We start from the raw sequence: 22,628 nt of genomic DNA, 5'->3' as shown, positions 1-22,628 counted from the left end.
AGCCATCTTTGATTGGTGGGGAGAAGGTCTCATCCTCACAGAAATCTCTAGGTTTGAGAGCTCCAGCTACAAAGAGAATGGACCCAAGATCAGGGCTCCATTACAGTAACATTTTCCAATACACTGATAACGTTTGCAGATGACACAAAAATTGGGGGAGTGGAAAATAATGAAGAGGACAGGTCACTGATTCAAAGCGATGTGGATTGCTTGGTAAGCTGGGTGCAAGCAAACAGTTTGCGTTTTAATGCAGCTAAATGTAAATTTATACATCTGGAGACATACAATGTTGGCCATGTTTACAGAGTGGGGAGACTTGATCCTGGGAAGCAGAGACTCTGAAAAGGATTTGGAGAGGTGGTGGATAATGAGCTACGAGTGCTGTGGCCAAAAGATCTAATGCAATTTTTGGATACATAAAGAGGGGCATCTTGAGTAGGAGTAGAGAGATTATTTTACCTTTGGATTTGGCAATGGTGAGACCACTGCTGGAATCCTGTGTCCAGTTCTGGTGTCCACAATTCAAGAAGGGTGGTGGTAACTTGTAAAGGGTTCAGAGAAGAGTCATGAGAATGATTAAAGGATTAGAAAACATGCCTTATAGTGATAGATCCAAGTTGCTCAAGCTATTTAGCTGAACAAAGAGAAGGTTAAGGGATAACTTGATTACAATCTATTAGTATCTACATGGGGAACAAATATTTAATAATATGCTCTTCAATCTAGTAGAGAAGGGTATAACACGATCCAATGGCTAGAAGCTGAAGTTACACAAATTCAGACTGGAAATAAGGTGGAATTTGTAGTTAACCATTGGAACAATCCACCAAGGATTGTGGTTGATTCTCTATTACTGACAATTCTTAAAACAAGATTGGATATTTTTCTAAAGGGTCTGCTCTACAAATTTTTGGGGGGGAAGTTCAATGGCCTGTGTTATTCAGGATGTCAGACTAGATGATCACAATAGATCCCTTCTGGCTTGGAATCTCTGGACATACCTTCTGAGAATGCCAAGTGTAACGGAAAGGGGTTTTCCTAAGGATTACCTTTTTGTTGTTTTTTCCTGCTCTCTGTAGATGAACATCTGCAACAAACCTCCTAATAAGACAGCTCCAGAAAAGGAGGGTGAAACAACTGCTGAAGTCCAATCTCAGCACGCCCGAAGGAATGGCTGGAGCTGGCCTCTACATCCCTTCCAGATTATTGCCTGGCTGTTATATCTCTTCTTTGCTCTGATTGGTTTTGGAATCCTTGTGCCTCTCTTACCTCACCACTGGGTGCCTGCTGGATACATTGTATCCTTTCAACTGACAATTAATGTTATATCACAAACACAACTTCAACTGTAATGGGACAATGATGGTATTTTTAAGTTTATCTAGGTACTGTAGATTGAAATCATCTGTATGTCATCTCCTGCCTTGAGATAACTACCAGCTTGCTCTCCTCTAGTCTACATAAAACACTTCTTTTGAGATTCTTTCTCTTCCACTACTTTAAATGTAAAAGCAGCAAAGAGTCCTGTGGCACCTTATAGACTAACAGACGTATTGGAGCATGAGCTTTTGTGGGTGAATACCCACTTCGTCGGATGCATGTTGCTGCTTTTACAGATCCAGACTAACACGGCTACTCCTCTGATACTTTAATTGTGTTATTACCATTCTGCTCTATCCTTCCTATCTCTGTACTTTTTACATTGAAGCTATTGGTCCTTACCTCCAAGGCTCTTTGCCTATGTCTCTCTCATTTCATCCTGCACTGCCTATATTCCTCTGCTTCCTTTTGTCTCTTCTCCTAATCTCGTCTTCTTGACTTCACTCATGCTGCCTCCTGTGCTTGGAATAGCTTCTGTTTCCTTCTGCAAATCCCTCTTTAAAATTAATTTATTTCATAAAACCTTCCTGTGCTGATCTTTCTTCCAGGGATATCTGCACATTTCTCATGCTATGAACTGCTGTCCCATGTTTGTATTGATATTTGTTTGCATTGGATTGCAAGCACATCAGAGACAAACCTCATCCCTCTTGTATTCTGAATAGTGCCACATAAATTTGTGGAATTCTATAAAATCAGAGAGTTTCAAACTCTGGCATAAGGAGCATTTATTGGTGAGCTGCAGAAAGATGGCTAGTTATATGGTGTTGGCTTTTCTTGTTTCCAATTGCTACAAATGCATTAATTTCCTAATATTACTTTTCCATACAATAATTGCTATAGTTGCCCAAAGGATGTTATATGATTATTATTGGGAGGCGAGTTAGTCTATTCAAATGTGAATGTTCGGGGAGCAGAAAGACCAGGTGGATGAGGTAATATTTTTTATTGGACCACTATCTGTTGGTGAGAGAGACAAGCTTTTGAGCCATACAGAGCTCTTCTTCAGCTGTTCAAGAGCTCTGTGTGGTTCGACAGCTTGTCTCTCAAGCCAAGAGAAGTTGGTCCAATAAAAGATATTACCTCACCCTTGTCTCTCTAATATCCTGGGACCGACACAGCTACCTCTACACTGCATATGGTGTTGGAGGAACAATCTGTTAGGAGACAGTCTCTCTAAATTTGGCCCACACTGTGGAAAAAGTTTGGGAATCCCTGCTATAAATATTTATCCATGGAACAGATGCAGTAACAGTAACTATGACAGGGCAGGTTCTGCTAGATTAATAACCTTTCTTGTTTTCCATAATTAGAGTGTTAAGGAAGTTATTTGAATATTTTCTGTTTTATGATGGAGCAGACGTGAGCCCATATTTAAGGTTGCACCAGATAGATCAATATCTCTAGGTAAGCATGTGTCCTTGCATTCAACTTCCATCATCTGCCCCATCTCTGCTATCCTGAAATATTTATTAACTCTGCCTGCTTAAGCCAAAACTAAACTGTAGACGTTTATGTGGTGTCCATATCATCAACTTATCTAGTCACTATTCAAGGATCTTTTGTGTTCAGACATTCTACAGTCAAAAGATTTGGATAAGAACTAGTTTCTACTTTCTCTTCTATTTGTGAATCACCTCCTTGTTGAGACTTGAATCTAGGTCTTGCCAATTCTCTGAACATTTGGGTAAATGTTCTGTATATCATCTGTCCCTGAGAATAGCGTTCCTAGTAACAATAAAATCAGCCAGTGGATCAGTGCGATCCACGTTATAATACCTGAACTTGCTTATAAAACGTTTTTTAAAGAAGGTAGTCTTATGCCCACATCTTCAGTTTGTGCTTAAGTTGTTTCTGTTTTTCATCTGAACTTGTATTTTTCCATAAACAGCATACTTTACCAGTGGAGCCTACATAGTCCTAATGTACAAATGGCCTTCTGTAGGACTAAAATCCTATTCACATCTTTGTATGCGACAGAAAACCTAGAAGAAGATTCCAGGACTCTTTGCTCAGAGATTCTCTACGCAGATAAAATTTTGCATACAAATGTATGTGTTAAAATTACCTGAGAATCTTGGAACACATTCCACCCACAAGGTTCAAAGCAGATTCCACATTACGTATGAGAAATGTCTATGCTGCAGAGACATATAAGGTTGCTACCTTGAGGTCTTTTCTTGCAAGTTCTTTGGGTCAGGGATAGTCTTTTTGTTTTGTGTTTGTACAGCTCCCAGCACAATGGGCTCTGTTGTATTAATTTAGATGGAATATATGGGCCCAAAGAATCAAAGGTGTTAACATAACCCAGTCACAGTCTGTGATGGTTCTTGGAGTACCCAGGACTGTGAGTCACCTTGTTACCTCCTTGCCTTCAGCATGTGGGAGTCTTGCTTTGACACCACCAGCCTATTAGCTCATCTGGCTTTTTTCCAGCATGGAATAGGCAGCGAACTGCACACAATTCTTCACCCTGCAAACTTGGGTGCCTCACAATGCTTTGCTGTTGTATCTCCCATCTGGGCTGTTCACAAACCAGCCTTTCAAGATTCAAGTAACACCCTGAGTGCCTGTGGGTAACTGCAGCCTGCCAGCTGTACTTTGGCTTCCATCAGCCTTTGTTACCACATGTACAGTGACCCCAACACACTCCCAGTTCTGGATTTTCCCCAAAAACATGTGTTTAGCACTGTCCAGCTCTCTCTTGGACAGTCTGAGGATCAAGATACAACAGCTTCCCATCTCAAATGGAGTTACCCACACAGTTCACAACACTAGATTAGTTTTGATTAAAGAATAAAACAAGTTTATTTAACTACAAAGATTTTAGTTTTTAAGTGAGTTCAAGTATTAGGGCATTAAAGTCAGAAATGGTTACTAGAAAAATAAAGATACCAGACTTGGTTGCAGGTGATGTTCCTACCACAGATATTCAGTACATTGCTGACCAAACTCTCAGTCCAGGATCTGCTCCCCAGGTCCAGTGGCTGTTTCTTTTGTCTTCATAGGTGAAAAGAGAGAGATGGACAGAGAGACATAAATTGGGGTGCTTTTGCCCCTCACTTTTATAGTTTAGTCCTTTTGAAATGCATGTTCCTAAGTGACCCTTAGATAAAGTTCTATCCAGTGGAGAGCAAGGAGACATGGAGTCTGGTGCGGAAGAAGCGTTATGCTGTTTCTTTTCACCTATGTATGCTATAATGCAAATCTGTTTGTCTCTTGTCTCCCCCCCCTTCCATGCCAAAGAATGGCCACTGGATAGGTGATGGCCCATTAGCTTTGACACCTTCCTGGGGGCGTCAGCTTGTCCTTTATCTTTGAGAAACAGGTTTACTCACTTCCCAGACTTGCCTGATAAACACACTTCAGTCATGGTTTCAGCTTATGTTCATAACTTTACATATAATGTTGCTACATGCATTTCACCATGATAATATTGACCAGCAAGTTAATAGTTTTCAAATGATGCCTTACAAGTCATTTTAAAACAAAGATTATTACAATAGTGTGTTGGGTGTGAATACAGGGGTGCATTCCATCATACTACCCAAGCACTGTGATCTGGGCTATGCCAGCCCTTACTTTGCCTTGCAGGTTAACAATAAGTGCACCCCAGTGCCCAAGACCCTGTGAAGTGTTCCCCCTGTAATGTTCAGCCCCTTATTGACTGAACATTCACAGAAGTACCAGGTCTGCTCTCCCCAAAGGGACAGTGTATGCACCAGCTTGTATGATTCAACTCAGGATCAGCACCTTGCTTAATATCACAGCACTGAGGTATATTTATAGTGAAAACTGCAAGTTTATTATCAAAGAGTCAAGTGAGAGTAACTAATGAAATTGGAAACAAATGGTTATATATAAAACAAAATCATAACATGCTTTCTAGAGACTAAACTTAACTAACAAGTAACTCTCTTGTCTAAAGAAACTTACCTCATTCAAATTCTTTTATTCAGCGTCTTCAGCCAAGATTGGCTGAGATTCTGTTTTTGCAAATGTAAACACGCTGCCATTTTACTTCCTGAAGGATAAGGGGATTTGTTCTTTGCCGCCTTCTTATATTGCCAAAGTTCATTGTCTGTACTCAGACACAGTATAAACTCCAGTGGCTTCTCTTTCCTGTGTGCTCTTCCCTATTGACTTCCCATCTCTTTGATAACTTCATATGTAAATAGTTACCCATTGTGCTAACTTACAATGCTTTTAACAACATCGTGTTCCCTTCCTCTTTAGCTAGAGAAAGTTTTTAGAAGGAATCCCTCTCTTGTCTGACTTTTGTTTGGGGAGAAAAGAGAAGAGGTTAGCTGAGATGGGCTGGAGCTCTTGTTATTGCTGTTATTAAAGTCCACCCCGACAGAGAAACAGGTGAATCTTGTGTGTGACGGAAAACCTGTTTCTTCACCTCTGCCTTGATACAGACTTCAGAAACATATTTTCAGTGTACATACATAACTCCTTACATAGTGTCTGTATGTACATCTCACAAGAACATTAATTACCAATTAAAACTGGATAAATTCATGGAGGTTAAGTCCGTTAATGGCTATTAGCCAGGATAGGTAAGGAATGGTGTCCCTAGCCTCTGTTTGTCAGAGGATGGAGATGGATGGCAGGAGAGCGATCACTTGATCATTACCTGTTAGGCATTGGCCACTGTCGGTAGACAGGATATTGGGCTAGATGGACCTTTGGTCTGACCCAGTACGGCTGTTCTTATGTACCAGTGTGACCCTGGCTGTCATGTAAGACCTCACATGACATTCTTTGGTGAACCAGAATGTATATTCCAGAATCATGATATTCTTGTAACCCCCTTACCAGATGGCATTAAAGGGTTTATGGGTCACACTGTTTTAAACAAGGTTTGGGGTTTGATATACAGTACAGAGACCTTTCAAGCTACAAAGAGCTCGTCTTCAGGTCTGGGAAAGGCATGCTGAGCGTCACAGCTAAATACAAGGTGGAACAGATTGTTTGGCATAAGTAGTTAGCACATATTCTAAAGGACTATTCAAGGTAGAGTGGCTCTACAGTCATAGGATAAAAGTGGGGGGGTTAAGTGTGTTATAGATTGTATTAAACCCAGTATTTCTGTTGAGTCAATGATTTTTAGTGTCTAGCAGAATTATGAATTTAAAATCCCACCCTCGTTTTTTTGCATCCTTTGAGGATGAGGAGTGAAAAGACAGATATAGAGTAATCACTTTGTGAAAAACTGTTCACCCACAGGTGATAGGGTGTTTTTGTCTTTTATCATTTTCCTGTGTGAGTTCATTTGAGAGAATAGTGATTGGTTTCCCCCACATATTGTAGTTGTTGTTGGGGCATTTAGTGCACTGGGTGAGATATACCATATGTTGTGATAGAGGCACATGTAGAATCCATGGATCTTGAAAGGTGCCTTGTGGGGCGTATAGATCATTGCAGCAGTGGTGATATGTCTTCAGATTTTGCATCTTTTGTTCTGGTAGGGTCTGGTGCCTCTTTGAGTGGGTATGTTCTGGTCTGTGGGGAGTTTGCTTCTGACAATGAGCTTGAAGGGTCTGGGGTTGTTTGAAGGCTAGAAGTGGGGGATCAGGAAAGATTTATTTCAGGATTGGGTCCCCATCGAGTATGAGTTATAGTGGTTTGATGATACCTTGTATGGGTTCTGTTGAGGGGTGGTAGGTGATAACTGAGGCTGTGCAGTCGAAAGAGATTCTATTTCTTTATTGAAGTAGATTTTCTTGGGTATTTGGGTGGCCTGTCCATGATGTGATCTACTTCTCTGGTGGAGTGTCCTTGTTTGGTGAAGGTGTATTAAGACATATATCTCAGACTTTCTCCTCAGAGCATTTTCTGTGGTATCTGAGTGCCTGGCCGTAGATAAGAGATTCCCTTGGTTTGTTTGGGGTGGCTGTTTGGGGTAGGGAACTATGAAGGTAGGTGTAGTGATCTGTGAGTTTCTTGTATATGATTGTCTGAAGCTGATGGTGGTGTCCAGGAAGTTGCTGCTGGTATGGGAGTGTTCCAGGGAGAGCTTAATGGACTCATAGTGGTTGTTGGGGTTATGGTGGAAATCAATGAGGGAGTTGAAGTCATCTGTCCAGAGGATTAAAATATCATTGATGTATCTCAGCTATATCATTGGTTTTGTGGTGCATTTGTCCAGAAATTCTTCTTCAGGGCATCCCATGAAGAAGTTGGCATATTGGGGAGCCATCCTAGTAACCATGTCTGTTCCCATGGTTTGGACAAAGTGTTTACTGAATGTATCCTAGAATATCAGGGTTGGAAGGGACCTCAGGAGGTCATCTAGTCCAACCCCCTGCTCAAAGCAGGACCAATCCCCAACTAAATCATCCCAGCCAGGGCTTTGTAAAATTGTTGTGGGTGAGGATGAAATGGATGAGTTTGGACATGTATCTGGGGTGCTATCTGAGGGTTGTCCACTGTCTTGTAAAGTATTTGAGGCAGGCGGCTATGCTGTCATAGTGATGTTGGCGTTTAGGGAAGTAGCATCCATGGTGGCAAGGATTGGTGTTCTAAGGGAGGCTGTAAATGTTGTGGAGGAAGTCATTTGTGTCCTAGAGAAAGCTGCCTCTTGGTGAGTGTGGTGAGTGGTTTGAGGATGGTTTCTGAATCCTGATACTCCTTCATTAAGAGTACCGTGGCCAGATATGATGAGTCTGTGTGTTAATGCACCAATCCACCTTGAATAGTCCCTTAGAATATGTGCTAACTACTTATGCTAAACAATCTGTTCCACCTTGTATTTAGTTGTGATGTCGGAATATCTTTCCCAGACCCATCAGAAGTTGGTCAAATAAGATATTACCTCACCCACCTTGTCTCTCTAATATCCTGGGACCAACATGGCTTCAACAATACTGCATAAAATAATTTGCACACATTCTAGAGCTAATGAAGAAGAGCAGTATTTACTTAATCAGCACTCACAATAACTCCCTCTCCATAATAAGACCCATCTCCTTTGAGAATTGGTACAGCCAGTACTGTAGTGGAGATCTGTATAGACAATAGCTGCAGAAAGGAAAGTTACTTTCTAGGAACTGTGACTCTTCGAGTAGATTATCTGTATACATCCAGACTTCCTCAATCTTTTGTAGTAATTCTGAAAAAGCAAAAGGAACTGGTGGCATCAGAGTCACAGTTCTTTTATTTAACTTCATTCTGAAAGTTTGGCTCTGTGAGGGAACATATATGTGGCCCTTGTGGCAGGTTGGATCACAGAAACCCCCTTGGGGCTGCCATCTGATGTGCCAAGACTACTTCTGCCCCTGCTTTCCCTGCCAGTTTGGGACTTCAGCACCCTGTCTTGTTGAGCCAGACACGCCCATCTGCTCCAACACCGACCCAGGGTCTGAACCATGTGCCCCAAAGCTGCAGACTTAACTGAAAGCAACTTAAGAAGTGTTCCTGTCTTTAACACTCAGATGCTCAATTCCCAATGGGGTCCAAATCCCAAATAAATCTTATACAGGGTAAACTCATAAATTGTTCATCCTCTATAGCACTGACAGAGAGCTATGCACAGCTTTTTCCCCCTCGTCCCCCCAGGTATTAATGCATACTCTGGGTTAATTAATAAGTAAAAAGTGATTTTATTAAATACAGAAAGTAGGATTTAAGTGGTTCCAAGTAGTAACAGACAGAACAAAGTGAATTACTAAGTAAAATAAAATAAAACACGCAAGTCTGAGTGTAATACAGTAAGAAAACTGAATACAGACAAAATCTCACCCTCCGTGGTGTTCCAATAAGCTTCCTTTTACAGACTAGTCTCCTTCTGTATAAATCATGTGAGGTGTCATTGGAAAAGTTAGGATTTGTTGAATACGATTATCCTATTTGTATGCATGTATCATTTCTGTATCTGAAGTTATAAATACTGACTATGTATCTGTACTTCAAATGGTAGTTACACCCATTAGGCCAGCATTAGACAAGATGCTTTCAGTCTAGATTGTGGGTGGGGAAGGGCCTATTCAGGATAATGGGCCATTAGGAAAAACAATAGGCCTTGGGAGAAGCTTATCCCCCACCTAGTGAGCCTTCCTGAGAACACTTCAGACAGCCATGACTCTACAAGCCACAGTAATGGCTGCCATGACTCTACAAGGACATGTGACCAGGCCACATGATTCTGGACTCCATCTTGGGATGTCAGTATTTTTCCACAAACTGGTTTGGGAACCAAACTTTGAAACAAAGAGTTCCCGCCATATGCTAAAGCTGTATAAGGCAGGGGATGACATCATCTGGGGTTCTTCACTCCCCACCCAAGAAGACTTCTGCAAACACCTGAGGAACAAAGACTGAACTGGGGGAAGGGCTGGATCCAGGCTGAAGGGATTTCTAGCCTATGTATGAAAGACCTGCGGAGTCCAAGGTGTAAAGCAAGTGCAGCTTGCCCCTTAAGAATCTGCAGCCTGCTTCTATCATTTCTCAGGGTGAGAATCTGCTAATTCAGATCCAATCTATTTCATATATTAAGCTTAGGTTGTGTGTTTTGTTTATTTGCTAGGTAATCTGCTTTGATCTGTTTGCTATCACTTCTAATCACTTAAAAGCCATCTTTTGTAGTTAATAAACTTGTTTTTGTTTTAATCTAAACCAATGAGCTTTGACTGGAGTGCTTGGGGGAAATCTCTGCTTGGTTACCACAAGAGTGCATTGTTCTCTTCACATTGAGGGAGAGGTGGACCAGGTATTAAACACACATCCTGGCCAGATTTGACCAGGGCAGGATGGTACTGCTCTGAGGTCCCAGGCTGGGAAGCTGGTGGCTAGGGAGCCTGCGTGTAACTGCAGCTGGGCATGTCCCTAGCTGTGTGAATGCTGGTGAAAGTGCAGGCTGGAGGGCTTTGCAGCTTGTCACAGCAGTACTGTGTGAGAGGGAGCCCATGCTCGTGGGTCAGAGGGCTCAGTGGTACCCCAGTTCCAGATGGCACCCCGGGGGGAACCTGTCAAAAATCTACTCAAAGAAGGACAGCTACTGGAAAGTAAAGTTAAGTTTTGTGAAATCTTTGTAACAGAAAGGTAATGGTACTCCCTCACAAGATCACAGGAAGCATTGGCGGGAGGGATAGCTCAGTGATTTGAGCATTGGCCTGCTAAACCCAGGGTTGTGAGTTCAATCCTTGAGGAGGCCACTTAGGGATCTGGGGCAAAAATTGGCCCTGCTAGTGAAGGCAGGGGGCTGGACTCGATGACCTTTCAAGGTCCCTTCCAGTTCTAGGAGATTGGTATATCTCCAATTATTACCTATTACCTATTGTTCCTTCAAACCTAGCTAAGTTTGCCTGGAGAAAGACTTATTGGGGGTGAGATGTGCATCTCTCTGTCCTAATGGGGAGCAGATTTTTGAGTGATACTGTGATCAGCTGCGTAAGACTTTCTAATTGCAGACCATAAATTTCTTGCTTGTTTGGATTTAGTTTGTTGATGATAAGCATGAGCGTTAATCTTCTGAGCCATTCCTTAACTATGTGTTTCAGTGTCCAGGAGTGTTTTTTATCTGCCACCTAGTGGTTCATTTCACTGCAGTCTCCATTGATCCAGCTGATGCCAATGTGCGAGAGAACAAGTACCTAGGGCAGCTGGCCACTTTCAGCCGTGACCAACATGCTCATGTCATTGAAAACCGTCACTGCCATGTCTGTGATGTGGATGTGTAAGTACCACCCAGGACCTTCCCCTTCTGTTTTTCTTTCTTCTTCATCACAGTTAGAAGGTGGGATGGGTACCCTAAAGTCTTTAGGGATGTGACTTTGGGATAGCAAACTGAGCATAATGTGCTCATCTCCAAACTCATGACCATAAAGACTTCTGAGCTCTCCACCATGTGTATTTGTGTCTCTGCTGTATTTTCAATTGAGCTCCTGTTTCGGGGGAGAGATTGTGTTGGGTTTAGTTCTGTGTTACTTGAATCCCAGAGAGCAACATGTAATTCCCTGGCCTGTTATATAGGAGGTCAAATTAGATGTTGTCTCTTCTGGCCTTGGAATCTATGATTCGATGAATTTCTTTGTGCTTGGATTCTGGGCAGATACCAGTTTGAAGCTGGATATATTTAGCTTGGGAGACATTAAGCTTAACATGTGGTAGCAGAATTTGTAAAGAGATTCACAGATTGAAAGCATTTTAGTGGTCATTTCCAGATTAGAAATCTCTAAACTTGGGGAAAAGGCCTCAGAAACTCAGAAAAGGCAGATTTTGGAATATTTAGCATTATGGCTCGGGTGAGGCTAGTCCCCTTGGGATTATGTGTCTGATGCAATGCGGCATTGATGTCAACTGAAGTCTTCTTGACTTCACTGGGCTATGGGAGAAGAGCTGTCAGACCACTGTATTATCAGTTTGGTACTGAATCTATCATATTTGTAAAGATGGCTGTGTCTTGGAGGTTATGATTCTTATCATTACTATAGTGTGCCAAGAGGTCCCCCGGGGTTCAGGGCCCCATTGTGCTAGATACCTTACCAACACACAATAAAGAGTTACCTGCCTTAAACAGCTTGCAGTCTTGATTCATGATGATGCAAGAGGTGGAGAAAACAAACAAGCAGGTAGGGATGGGGGAGAGGAAGGATGTGGTAGCAACAGTAGGAGCACATTTTCATGTAGATTAGCAGTGTGCACAGTGTAGCTTGTTACTTGCATATGTGCTATCTACTGGCAACACTAGATAGGAATTGTGGTAAAACTGAATTTTATGGAGGGATTTGAAGGAGAAAAATATGGTAGGCTTTTCTTTTGTAAATATTGTGACCAGTGGGCATAGTTTATCCAGGCTGTAGTTTATCAAGGCTCCAGAAGTTTTTGCTTAATTAGTTCATTGTATCTGTCGCTATGTTTGTGTGGAGAACTTCGGGTGATGGCAGATGGTGAAGGAAAAGATTGGCATATCGGGATGGAGAATGAATCAAAGAGGGGTGTTTGCTTTGCTTTATTGTATTTGCTCACGCCAAGAGCAATACTAATTCCGTGCTGTATATGTTGGCTGGTGACAAAGGATAGAGGCCAGAACGGTCCAACTGAAAGAAGGAGCTGCAGTGAGCCCCAAGGTGCAGCGTAGAGCAAAGTAAGTGAAAAAGCTGAAGGGCCAGCAGACAGAGCAGACTGCAAGTAATAGGAATTGCGAAGGGGAATAGAGCATGTCCAGTGGACTCTAAGAGGCTCTAACAGGTGCATTGTTTGAAAAGCTCATTTATTCAGTAAGAGAAAAGTGAATAAAGGGTGTTCAAGTGTTTCTGATCCTAGTTAGTTTTTTCATTGAGGCCCAGCCCTTCTCTGAACATTTGTTTCACAAGAAAGGTCTCTAGCCAGACGAAGATGAGTTACTGTTGTTGTTCTGGTTTTATCTGCATTAACATGATCCTTTCTTTGGCAGAAGCTCCAAGTCGAAACACTGTGGAACCTGCAACAAGTGTGTATGTGGCTTTGATCATCATTGCAAATGGCTTAATAACTGCGTGGGGGAGAGGAACTACTGGTAAGGGTCTGGCCCTCTGACTCCAGGGCAAAGCCATCCAGGAAATGCTAGTACAGGACTTCTCAGCCTTTCTCATATCTTGGCCCAATTTATATTCAGCTCCTCAAAACCACCCTATGCTGCGATGGCAGGTTCCTTTGAACTGATATCAGTATCTTCGTCAACGATTTAGATATTGGCATAGAAAGTACACCTATTAAGTTTGCAGATGATACCAAACTGGGAGGGATTGCAACTGCTTTGGAGGACAGGGTCATAATTCAAAATGATCTGGACAAATTGGAGAAATGGTCTGAGGTAAACAGGATGAAGTTTAATAAAGACAAATGCAAAGTGCTCCACTTAGGAAGGAACAATCAATTTCACACATACAGAATGGGAAGAGACTGTCTATGAAGGACTACGGCAGAAAGGGATCTAGGGGTTATAGTGGACCACAAGCTAAATATGAGCCAACAGTGTGATGCTGTTGCAAAAAAAGCAAACTTGATTCTGGGATGCATTAACAGTTGTGTTGTGAGCAAGACACGAGAAGTCATTCTTCTTCTTCTCTACTCTGCACTGGTTAGGCCTCAACCAGAATATTGTGTCCAGTTCTGGGCACTGCATTTCAAGAAAGCTGTGGAGAAATTGGAGAGGGTCCAGAGAAGAGCTACAAGAATGATTAAAGGTCTAGAGAACATGACCTATGAAGGAAGGCTGAAAGAATTGGTTTGTTTAGTTTGGAAAAGAGAAGACTGAGAGGGGACATGATAGCAGTTTTCAGGTATCTAAAAGGGTGTCATAAGGAGGAGGGAGAAAACGTGTTCATCTTAGCCTCTAAGGATAGAACAAGAAGCTTAAACTGCAGCAAGGGAGGTTTAGGTTGGACATTAGGAAAAAGTTCCTAACTGTCAGGGTGGTTAAACACTGGAATAAACTGTTTAGGGAGGTTGTGGAATCTCCATCTCTGGAGATATTTAAGAGTAGGTTAGATAAATGTCTATCAGGGATGGTCTAAACAGTATTTGGTCCTGCCATGAGGGCAGGGGACTGGACTCGATGACCTCTCGAGGTCCCTTCCAGCCCTACAATCTATGAATCTATGATTCTCATTGCATATTGGAGGACCGCAAGAATTGGTGCAACGGTTTATAGATTACTGCTGGCAAGGAGCCAAATACATTCGATTCGTGCAGAAACCAGAGAAATTAAAAATGAGATCAGGCTTGTGACACCCAGACAACTGGAGTGGGTTGTGATGTTCAGGCTGAGAATTGCTGCTGATGCCCTAGACTTGGGCTAGAGGGTTGTAAAAGGGCTTCATTAGTACATCTGCCAAGACCTCTGCTCCATGCTTAAACCTTTTGTAAATAACTGATCCCGATGCAATAGTGCCACAGCTGGGATCAGCAGAGGTCCTTGAGCGTGATCACCTCTTTGTTAGAGGGAAGGAGCTGCTGGCATGGTCTTACCCTTTCCCCAAGATCCAAAATAGCCAGGTGTGCTGCAAAGCCCATCTGATTGAGTGAACGTTGTTCCAGGACTGAGGCAGTTGGCACGTGTCTGGTGGGAAAGTGCAGTGGAGATTTAGTGGGAGACTTTTCCAGAGCACAGAGGGGCGTTAAGTGCCCAACTCTAATCGACTTTCAGTGGGAGGTGGGTACCTATCTGCTCTTTGTGTCTTTAAAAATCTCCCTCTCAAGTGGTAGAGTCACAAGGGTGGTGATCAGATGATGTGTGATAGGGATGGGGGGAAAAGAATTCCTGTTTTGTATGATTTGTGGTTTGTATCTTTTGCACTCTTGTAATTTTAAATGTACGTCTAGGGTGCTTTACCCTGGGGGTGTTTCATGTGACGCATCTTTCAGACCAAAAGCTAAATAATAAATATTTTCATAATTGCTTCTGAAGCAATGTTCAGAAATACTTATTGGAAGTTGTACAGGTATCCCTAACAGTTCTGAGGCATAGAGTGGTTAGACAATCACAGTCAGCTTGGGCAGATACACCTAGCTTGATCAGGCGGTTAAAGCATTCTGCCTTCTCACTCTTGTCTCCAGGCACCAGTTTCAATGTGTGATGCTCTGGAAGGGGCAGCAGCAGGGAAAGCAGAAAAAACATGTGTTGTTTGTCTACTGTGAGGTCAGTGAAGGCCAGGGACTACAGGAGCAGCCAGTGTAAGTGTGTGCTGGGGAGGGGAAAGGAAAAGGAGTGTTACTCCTTCCAGCAATAAGGGAAGTGGTATCCACATTTTTCAGCCAGAGCACTGGGATTCCTGTGCTAGGGTCAAAGCATAGAATCAGGGAGCCGTAACTGGAGATTGTTGCTCGGCTTCTTTCCTTCACTCCTGGGTTGCCCTGGGTGGTTGTGTGGAGGAGGGTGGCCATCCTGTGCTACATGCAGGAAATGGAACAGCCAGAGCTATTCTCCTTCCTCGCTTGTGAAGCAGTAGCTAGGGAGTAGTAGGTGCCCAGGGAAAGGAGAGCAGATGCTCAGAGCTGCTCCTGGGACCACAAGGAGAGTAGGGGCAAGCGTTGTCCCCTACTGTCTCCTCTCAGCCACACGAGTTCTTGTGCAGGGAGTTCATTTTCCACTCGTCATCAAATACACACTGTTTTTCTTACCACACCTACTCTAAAGGCCACAGTTTTGAGACTCCAGGACAACATATTGGACACTGGTCTAGATGGTTATCTATAGGGCCCTACCAAATTCACGGTCCATTTTGATCAATTTCATGGTGAGAGGGCTTTAAAATTGGTCAATTTCATGTTTTCAGATGTTTTCATCTGAAATTTCAGGGTGTTGTAACCATGGGGGTTCCAACCCAAAAGGTACCTGGAGGTAGGTCTGATCTCCCCCCCTCCCAATTCCCTAACAGCCCTGCAGGGGAAAGACAAATCCTGTCCCTCCCCAGCCTGATGGGGACTTGCAGCTAGGAGCCCCCCCGCTGGGGCACTCCCAGCAGCAGGGGGAGATCGGACCCATCTCCACAAGCCGCCTCCAGCTGCAGGAACCCCTGGGGCTGCTGCCCAGCACTGGAGCTGCTTGCAGCAGGAGGAGGCACTGGGAGGTGGATCTGATCTCCCCCCAAGAGCTACCGTGCAGCTAGGACCCCCCTGGCTGGGGCACTCCCAGCAGCAAGGGGGAGATCAGATTTCATGGGGAAGGGCTAATTTCACAGTCCATGGCACGTTTTTCATGGCCGTGAAATTGGTAGGGTCCGATCTAGTAGCCATCACTGAAGTATCTGAGCACCACTAAAATTATAAAAAAATAACGAGGAGTCCTTGTGTCACCTTAGAGACTAACAAATTTATTTGGGCATAACCTTTTGTGGGCTGATGGAAGTGGGTTCTAGCCCACAAAAGCTTATGCCCAAATAAATTTGTTAGTCTCTAAAGGTGACAAAAGGACTCCTCGTTGTTTTTGCTGATACAGACTAACACGGCTACAACTCTGAAATTAAAATTATGGCATGTATACAAAGCTGTTTTACTGCCTTTGTCTTTTCGTTCCAGTCAGTAGAGGATGGGTGGTTTATTTGTATGTATGTGGTATTATTGAAGGAGTAGGTTTTGCATTTTGCTCTGAAGATGCTGAGGTCTGTTATGCTTCCTTGGCAGGCTCTTTTTGAACAGCGTGGTATCTGCCATCCTGGGCCTCGTCCTCCTATTGCTCATTGCGTTCTATGTCCTTGTGGAGTTCTTCGTTAACCCCATGATGCTGCGCACCAACCAGCACTTTGAAGGTATCTGGCCGCACTCTGAGTGAGAGCTGCTTCTGATCCATGCATCAGCCGAAATGCCTGGGCTTCAGCTGTTCACTGGGCTTGGACTCCTTTGGGCCCTTACGTGCAAGAGTAGCCTCCAGCTCTCTACCCTGCCTCAAACTATTATGTGACTGCAACCATCTCCGTGACCCCAATAATTCCCTCCTGAGCCCAATGACTTTGCTCTCCAAGGGGGTTCTTAGACAGCCTGCAAGATCCAGAGGCACTCTGGGGCTTCAGGACAGCAGATCAGGCCTATAGCTAGCTTTTTATCAAAATTACAATATTTCCAGCTATGAAGTTTTATTAGTGAGAGGTGTTTAATGTCTGGTCAATCTGTTTCCTCCCCAGTTCCTTTGTTTTCATTCCTTTACCTTCTGCTCCCCCTCTTAGTTCTCTGGCCCAGTCACCTTCTCCCTCCACCTCTTAGCTCCTTACTTTCTGGCCTCACCACTTCTCCGCCCCACATCTGTCCCCACCACTGTAACTTGCTCACTCTCCCTTCCTGATGTGTGCTATTGCTTTGCTTTCATTCCACTGTTGTGTTTCTCTCTTTCAGTATTCAAGAACGACACGGACATCTGGTTTGTGTTTCTACCTGCAGCTCCCATCGAGACCCAAGCTCCTGCCATTTTGGTCTTAGCTGGGATTCTCATTCTTCTGGGCCTGTTAACTGTGATCCTGTTAGGCCACCTGCTGATCTTTCACATCTATCTTAGTAGGTATTGAAGTCCGGTTGCACTGCACTGTCCACTTGATTCTCTCTTCACTTTATGCCATACACTCATTGGCCTTTCACCCGTATCACACACACAAATTGTGCAAGAGCACCAATGAAAGCACAGAGGTTTTGGCCCACACCTTGGCATTCCTGCCTCTCTCCTGAGCTTGTGCTTTTGCTCTGCCTTCTGTAGGATGAATAGAAGAAATCCTTGTCTCTTGCTCATTTTTCCTGAAATGTTCTCTAACTTAAGTAAGATTCTTTTGGTACAGTTCAGAATCTAGCAGGGAGAAAAGGCCCTGCAAATGCTTGGTTTGTGATGAGACAGCACAACACAGTATCTATTGGTCCATCCGGCCTGCAGGTCTGTAAACTAATATTTCATGATGTCTCTAAGACTCAAATTAGCTTTGGAGTTCTTCAGTTGTAGAACAACTCTTTACACCTCAGAGCCTTTGGCTGAGGTATGCTAAGCCTCAGCTGTGCCTAAATTCTCTCTAGGAATCATCACTGGTCCATCTTTCTTGGAGTGGATGGGTAGCTGCCCATTGTACCTCTCCAAAAGGAGGGAATGAAGCCACTAATGAATAAAGTGCCACCTCTGCCAGGTTCCCCCCTGGTGGGTGAGCAGCACTTGCGGTTAATGGTATTAGAGGCTGTTGATAGATCTAATAAAATCAGCATGGACACCTGACTTGTCTATCACAAGGACATCACTGACCAAGGATACTGATGCTCTCTCATTGCTCTACCCAGGCTTGAATTCAGAGTTACCCTTCTGCAACCATTTCAATAACCTTCTCCAGAACCACCCTATGAAAAAGGTTTAAGACTGGGCAGTAGCCGCTAAGTCCTTAATTCAAGTGACGGCTTCTTGAATTTAAGGCTGAAAGGAGACAATAAACTGTCTAACTAAACTGTTAACACATTGGAGTCCCTTGGTTAATATAATAACACAGGCTTTTTATTTAAATAAAAAGAACTTATAACTCCTTTTCCATTAGGAATATCAACTTCTTGATTGCGGTCCCCTGATAATCATTGTGAAAATTGCCCTGCATTTGCCCAAAGTGAGATTTGGAGGAGGATGTAGATGGACGCACAGTGGAGGGGCTACTTGCAGTCTCTCCCACCTTCTGCCTCATCCAGGAGGCGCTTTCCCATTTAAAAGTATAGATGGCATTGAGAACCTCTCCGAGTACCCTTTGATCAGTCTCCAGCAACAATGAAGCTGACAACTCCTAACTGGTTTTCACCAGTCATAAGCAGAAAGATCTATCTTGCAAGCTGCAGTTGTCAGTGGTAGCAGAGTGGAAGGGAAGTTGAGTGTACCAGTACTGGAATAATGATAACAGCTGGAAAATGAAAGGGCCATTTTAGTAATATAGAAAAGACTAAAAACAAAATAAATGATGTGGCTGTATCAGAAAAAGTTTCCTATGGCTAGAATCTATTTAGTTAAGTGCAGATCTAATGCAAGCTATGTGGTTACTGTATTGATACACAGTTTCCACAAGATGGTGCTGATTTATTGGGTTTAGGCTCATGGAATCAGAGATTCATGGGGTTAGAAGGGACCACAAGCGTCATCTAGTCTAACCCCCTGCCAAGATGCAGGATTTGTTATCTCTAAACCATCCAAGACAGATGACTCCAGCTGCCTTTTGAAAATCTCCAGTGAAGGAGCTTCCACAACCTAGGAAGTCTGTGCCATTGTCCTACTGTTCTTCCAGTTAGGATTTTTTTCCTGAGATTTAATCTAAATTTGCTGTGCTGTAGTTTGAACTCATTGCCTCTTGTCCTGCCTTCTGTGGGTGAATAGCATCAGGCCCCACTGACCTGAATTCGTTCAAATTGGTCAGAAGATCTGTGATATAGTCTTTGCTTATCCCAATTGGCATCCCTTTCCCTGTATTGTCTGTGGTAACTTTACTAGTCATCCAATCACATGTTGTTTTTTGTGAGAAGACTGAAGCAAAGTAGGCACTGAGCAGCTCTGCTTTCCTAGCATTTTCCATTACCAGCAGATCTTCTCCAGTGAGCAGCAGAGCTACACTGTCTTTAATCTTTCTTTTTTGTCTAACATATTTGAAGAACTCCTTCTTGTTGTCGCTAACATTCCTTGCCAGCTGTAACTCATTCTTTACCTTGGCTTTCCTGGTTTTGTCCCTGCACACTCACTATTCCCATGTATACTTCCTTGGTGACATGCCCCTCCTTCCATTCCCTGTATGTATCCTTTTTGGTTTTTAGGTAGCATTGGCCTCCTGTGGCTCGTCTTATCTTTCCTCTGCATCAGAATAGCTTGATGTTGAGCCTCTAGTATTACATCTTTTCAGAACTGCCAGCATCCTTTGACTCCTTTTCTTCCTAACTGGTCTTTCCATGGAACCTTGCCTGCTATTTCTCTGAGTTGGTTGAAATCTGCCTTTCTGAAGTCCAGTGTCCTTGTTTTGCTGTTCTCATGTCCTGCTTTCCATAGGATCTTGAATTCTTTCAGATCATGGTCACTTCCTCCCAAGTTCCCGACCACCTTCACATTCGCAACTAATTCCTCCTTTTTGGTCAAAACCAGATTCAAAATGGATGGCCCCCAGTAGTTGTTTCCTCAGTTTGCTGAATCAGGAAGTTGTCCCCTACACAAGCTAAGAATTTGCCGGACATATCATGTTTTGCTGTAATAGTCTTCCAACAGATATCAGGGAAGTTAAAATCCCCCATTAAAACTAGCTCAAGTATGTTAGCTAAAATATTGTTACCTGCTGTAGAATGACTCATCCACTTCCTCTTTCTGATTTGGTGGTCTATACTAGATCCCCACCATAACATTACTACTATTCTTTTCCCTTTTTTCCCTCACCCAGAGACTTCCAGCAGGTCCGTTGCTCACTTCCTCTGGGAAGTGTATACATTCTTGACATACAATGCAACACCTCCTCCTTTTACCCCCGTATCTGTCTTTTCAGAACAAGCTATATCCCTCAATGCTGGTATTCCAATCATGGGAGTTGTCCCACCAAGTCTCTGTAATGCCACTTAGGTCATAATTTTCTTCATATACCATGATTTCCAGTTCATCCTGCTTGTTCCTCATACTCCTTGCATTTGTATACAGACATTGAAGATATTTTGAAGACTGCTGTGTTGCATTTCTTCTTGCCTTTTTAATGCAATTGTGATTTCAAGTCTCTTCTCTAGAAATTAGCCCCTTCCCCTCAATACTGTTGCCCAGATTTTTGTCAGCATCCCCCATAGGACCTAGTTTAAAGCTCTTCTTATTAGGTTAGCCAGATGATTTCCAAAGATGCTCTTCCCAGTATTTGATAGATGGAGCCCATTCCAGCATAGAAATCCTCTTTCCTGGACATCAGCTCATTGTCAAAGAAGCCAAAGCCCTCTCACCAACACCACCTGCATAGCCATGCATTTACTTCCACGATTCAACGGTCCCTGCCTGGGCCTTTTTTCTTCAACAGGGAGGATGGACAAGACAACCACTTGCGCCCCAAACTCTTTTATCCTTCCTAGAGTCACATAGTCTGCAGTGATCTGCTCAAGGTCATTCTTGGCGGATTGTTGGTACAAAAGATGGGCTTTCCTTTGTATGAAGGAGGATTCTCACCTGCTGAATCAATTTTACTCTGCTTTTTTTAGAGGAATGTTGAGCCAAGTTGAGTTTTGTTTTAAAAACATTTGTGATCCATAAGTTTGAAAGAGATTTTTATTTATTATCCTTATTGTTTTACATTAATACCTAGAGAGACTTCAAAAACTGTGTAGCATTTTGGGACATGATGTTAAGGGTCAGGGGAAATACAATTTCCCAGATATTAAAAAAATTATTCTTGTGACCTGTTTATGGCCAGCTCTAGCAACAGCTGAAGTATAGCAAGGAGTATTCCCTATCTGAGAGTTGCCACCTTTCAGTGTCACAGTGAAAGTTGGTTTAGATTTGGCTGGGTCAGGAGGATTTAAAAAGTCTTTCTTTGTGCAAATGAAGTACAGTTTTCACAATGATTGTAGTATTTTTACCAGCTCCTGCTGCCATTCAGAGGGAAAGTAGACTTTGCTGTGTGTGCATCCACATTTAACTGAGCAGCCTGGTAATTCTAAAGCTCCTAATGAGAAAGCAGACAGAGTTCCACATGCTGAAATGTCTATTTGTTTCCTCCCAGTGTGGAACAAATTGACCACCTATGAGTACATTGTGCAGCAGCGTCCCCGACAAGAGATGAAAGAGGTCAACAAACAGCTGGAGTCTTGTCCTCCCCCGGTGAGGCCCACTCAGGTATTGATTATGCTTTCAGCCTTTTTTCAAAAAAACCTTTTGTTTGCTGCGGAATGTTTTGGTGCATTTCAGTGGGAAATCCAGATTCATCCAGAATCTCTGCTCAGGATGTTAGGCAGGTGCTGAAGGCAGGATTTTTGAGGTACTTTGGTGGAGTTGTGTGGGGCTCCAAACAGGAGTAGCAGTTTATAATGGAGGTGGATTGACAGAGGTATACAAGGCTCCAGGACTCTCTAGCGCAGAGAGAGCATCGTTTTGGGAATACCAAGTAGCAAGTTGTACCATCTAGGAAAGAAAAGGAGTGTAAATCATGTTTGGAGAGTAGCCAGCCATTCCCCATAGTCTTAAATTTAACCCCAGAGTCAAAGGTGAGTTTCAGGGATCTTATCAAAACCTGTGCACTGGTGTGTTATACTCTGTTACTAAAACGTCTCCATATTTTACAAATCCTTTTGGGTTCTGTTATAAATTGGGAGGTTTCTCGTCTTTTCTTCTGCAGGAAGGCAATTCCTTGTGTCTCTTACCTAGTCCCTTACAGCTAAATTACCTGTTACTAGAACTGCTTTGATGTTCTGTAAGAAATGAATTATTTGACTTCTCTCCAGCCTTAATCCATCTGGAGACATGAAAAATAGTACACGGTAATGTAAATAAAGATGGTATTTTAATGCATTTGAACACAAGGTAAAGCTACAATTGTAGCATCCGGCGCACACTTCCAGACGTTTGAACGTTTAACTTCACATTGCATTTGTTGTTGTTTATTATTTGGTTGTGTCTCGAGGCCATAACTGAAATCTGAGCCCCATTTGTGCTACACACTGTATAAACAGTGTAAGAAGAGACCGATTCTGCCTCAAAGAGCTTCCAATCTAAATAGACGAGACAAGACAAGGGATGAGTGGAAAGGGATATTAGATACAAGCAGTGCACACAGTGTGAAGCATGGGATCAGGTTAGTGCCATGATATCTGTGGGGAAGAGG

The 22,628-nt window shown here is 43.0% G+C and overlaps 1 protein-coding gene across 7 annotated transcripts in view; it reads left to right on the top strand.

Annotated features, from left to right (window-relative positions):
- The window catches only part of ZDHHC1 (zinc finger DHHC-type containing 1), a 56,754-nt gene that overhangs the window by 14,507 nt on the left and 19,619 nt on the right, over positions 1-22,628 (top strand). For 4 of the 7 annotated variants that reach the window (XM_039503073.1, XM_039503072.1, XM_039503069.1 and 1 more), the window contains exons 2-8: positions 1,080-1,298; positions 10,884-11,059; positions 12,779-12,880; positions 14,923-15,039; positions 16,489-16,613; positions 17,194-17,352; positions 21,531-21,643. In XM_039503073.1, the coding sequence (XP_039359007.1) occupies positions 1,080-1,298; positions 10,884-11,059; positions 12,779-12,880; positions 14,923-15,039; positions 16,489-16,613; positions 17,194-17,352; positions 21,531-21,643 (1,011 nt within the window). The remainder of the gene's footprint in view (positions 1-1,079; positions 1,299-10,883; positions 11,060-12,778; positions 12,881-14,922; positions 15,040-16,488; positions 16,614-17,193; positions 17,353-21,530; positions 21,644-22,628) is intronic. The other 3 variants (XM_039503071.1, XM_039503070.1, XM_039503074.1) reach the window with 3 other exon arrangements.

Source organism: Mauremys reevesii, linkage group 16 (genome assembly GCF_016161935.1).
Source record: "Mauremys reevesii isolate NIE-2019 linkage group 16, ASM1616193v1, whole genome shotgun sequence".
NCBI classification, from domain to species: Eukaryota; Metazoa; Chordata; order Testudines; family Geoemydidae; genus Mauremys; species Mauremys reevesii.
The sequence above is the reverse complement of the archived record's forward strand: the minus strand, read 5'-3'. Positions and strand labels throughout refer to the sequence as shown.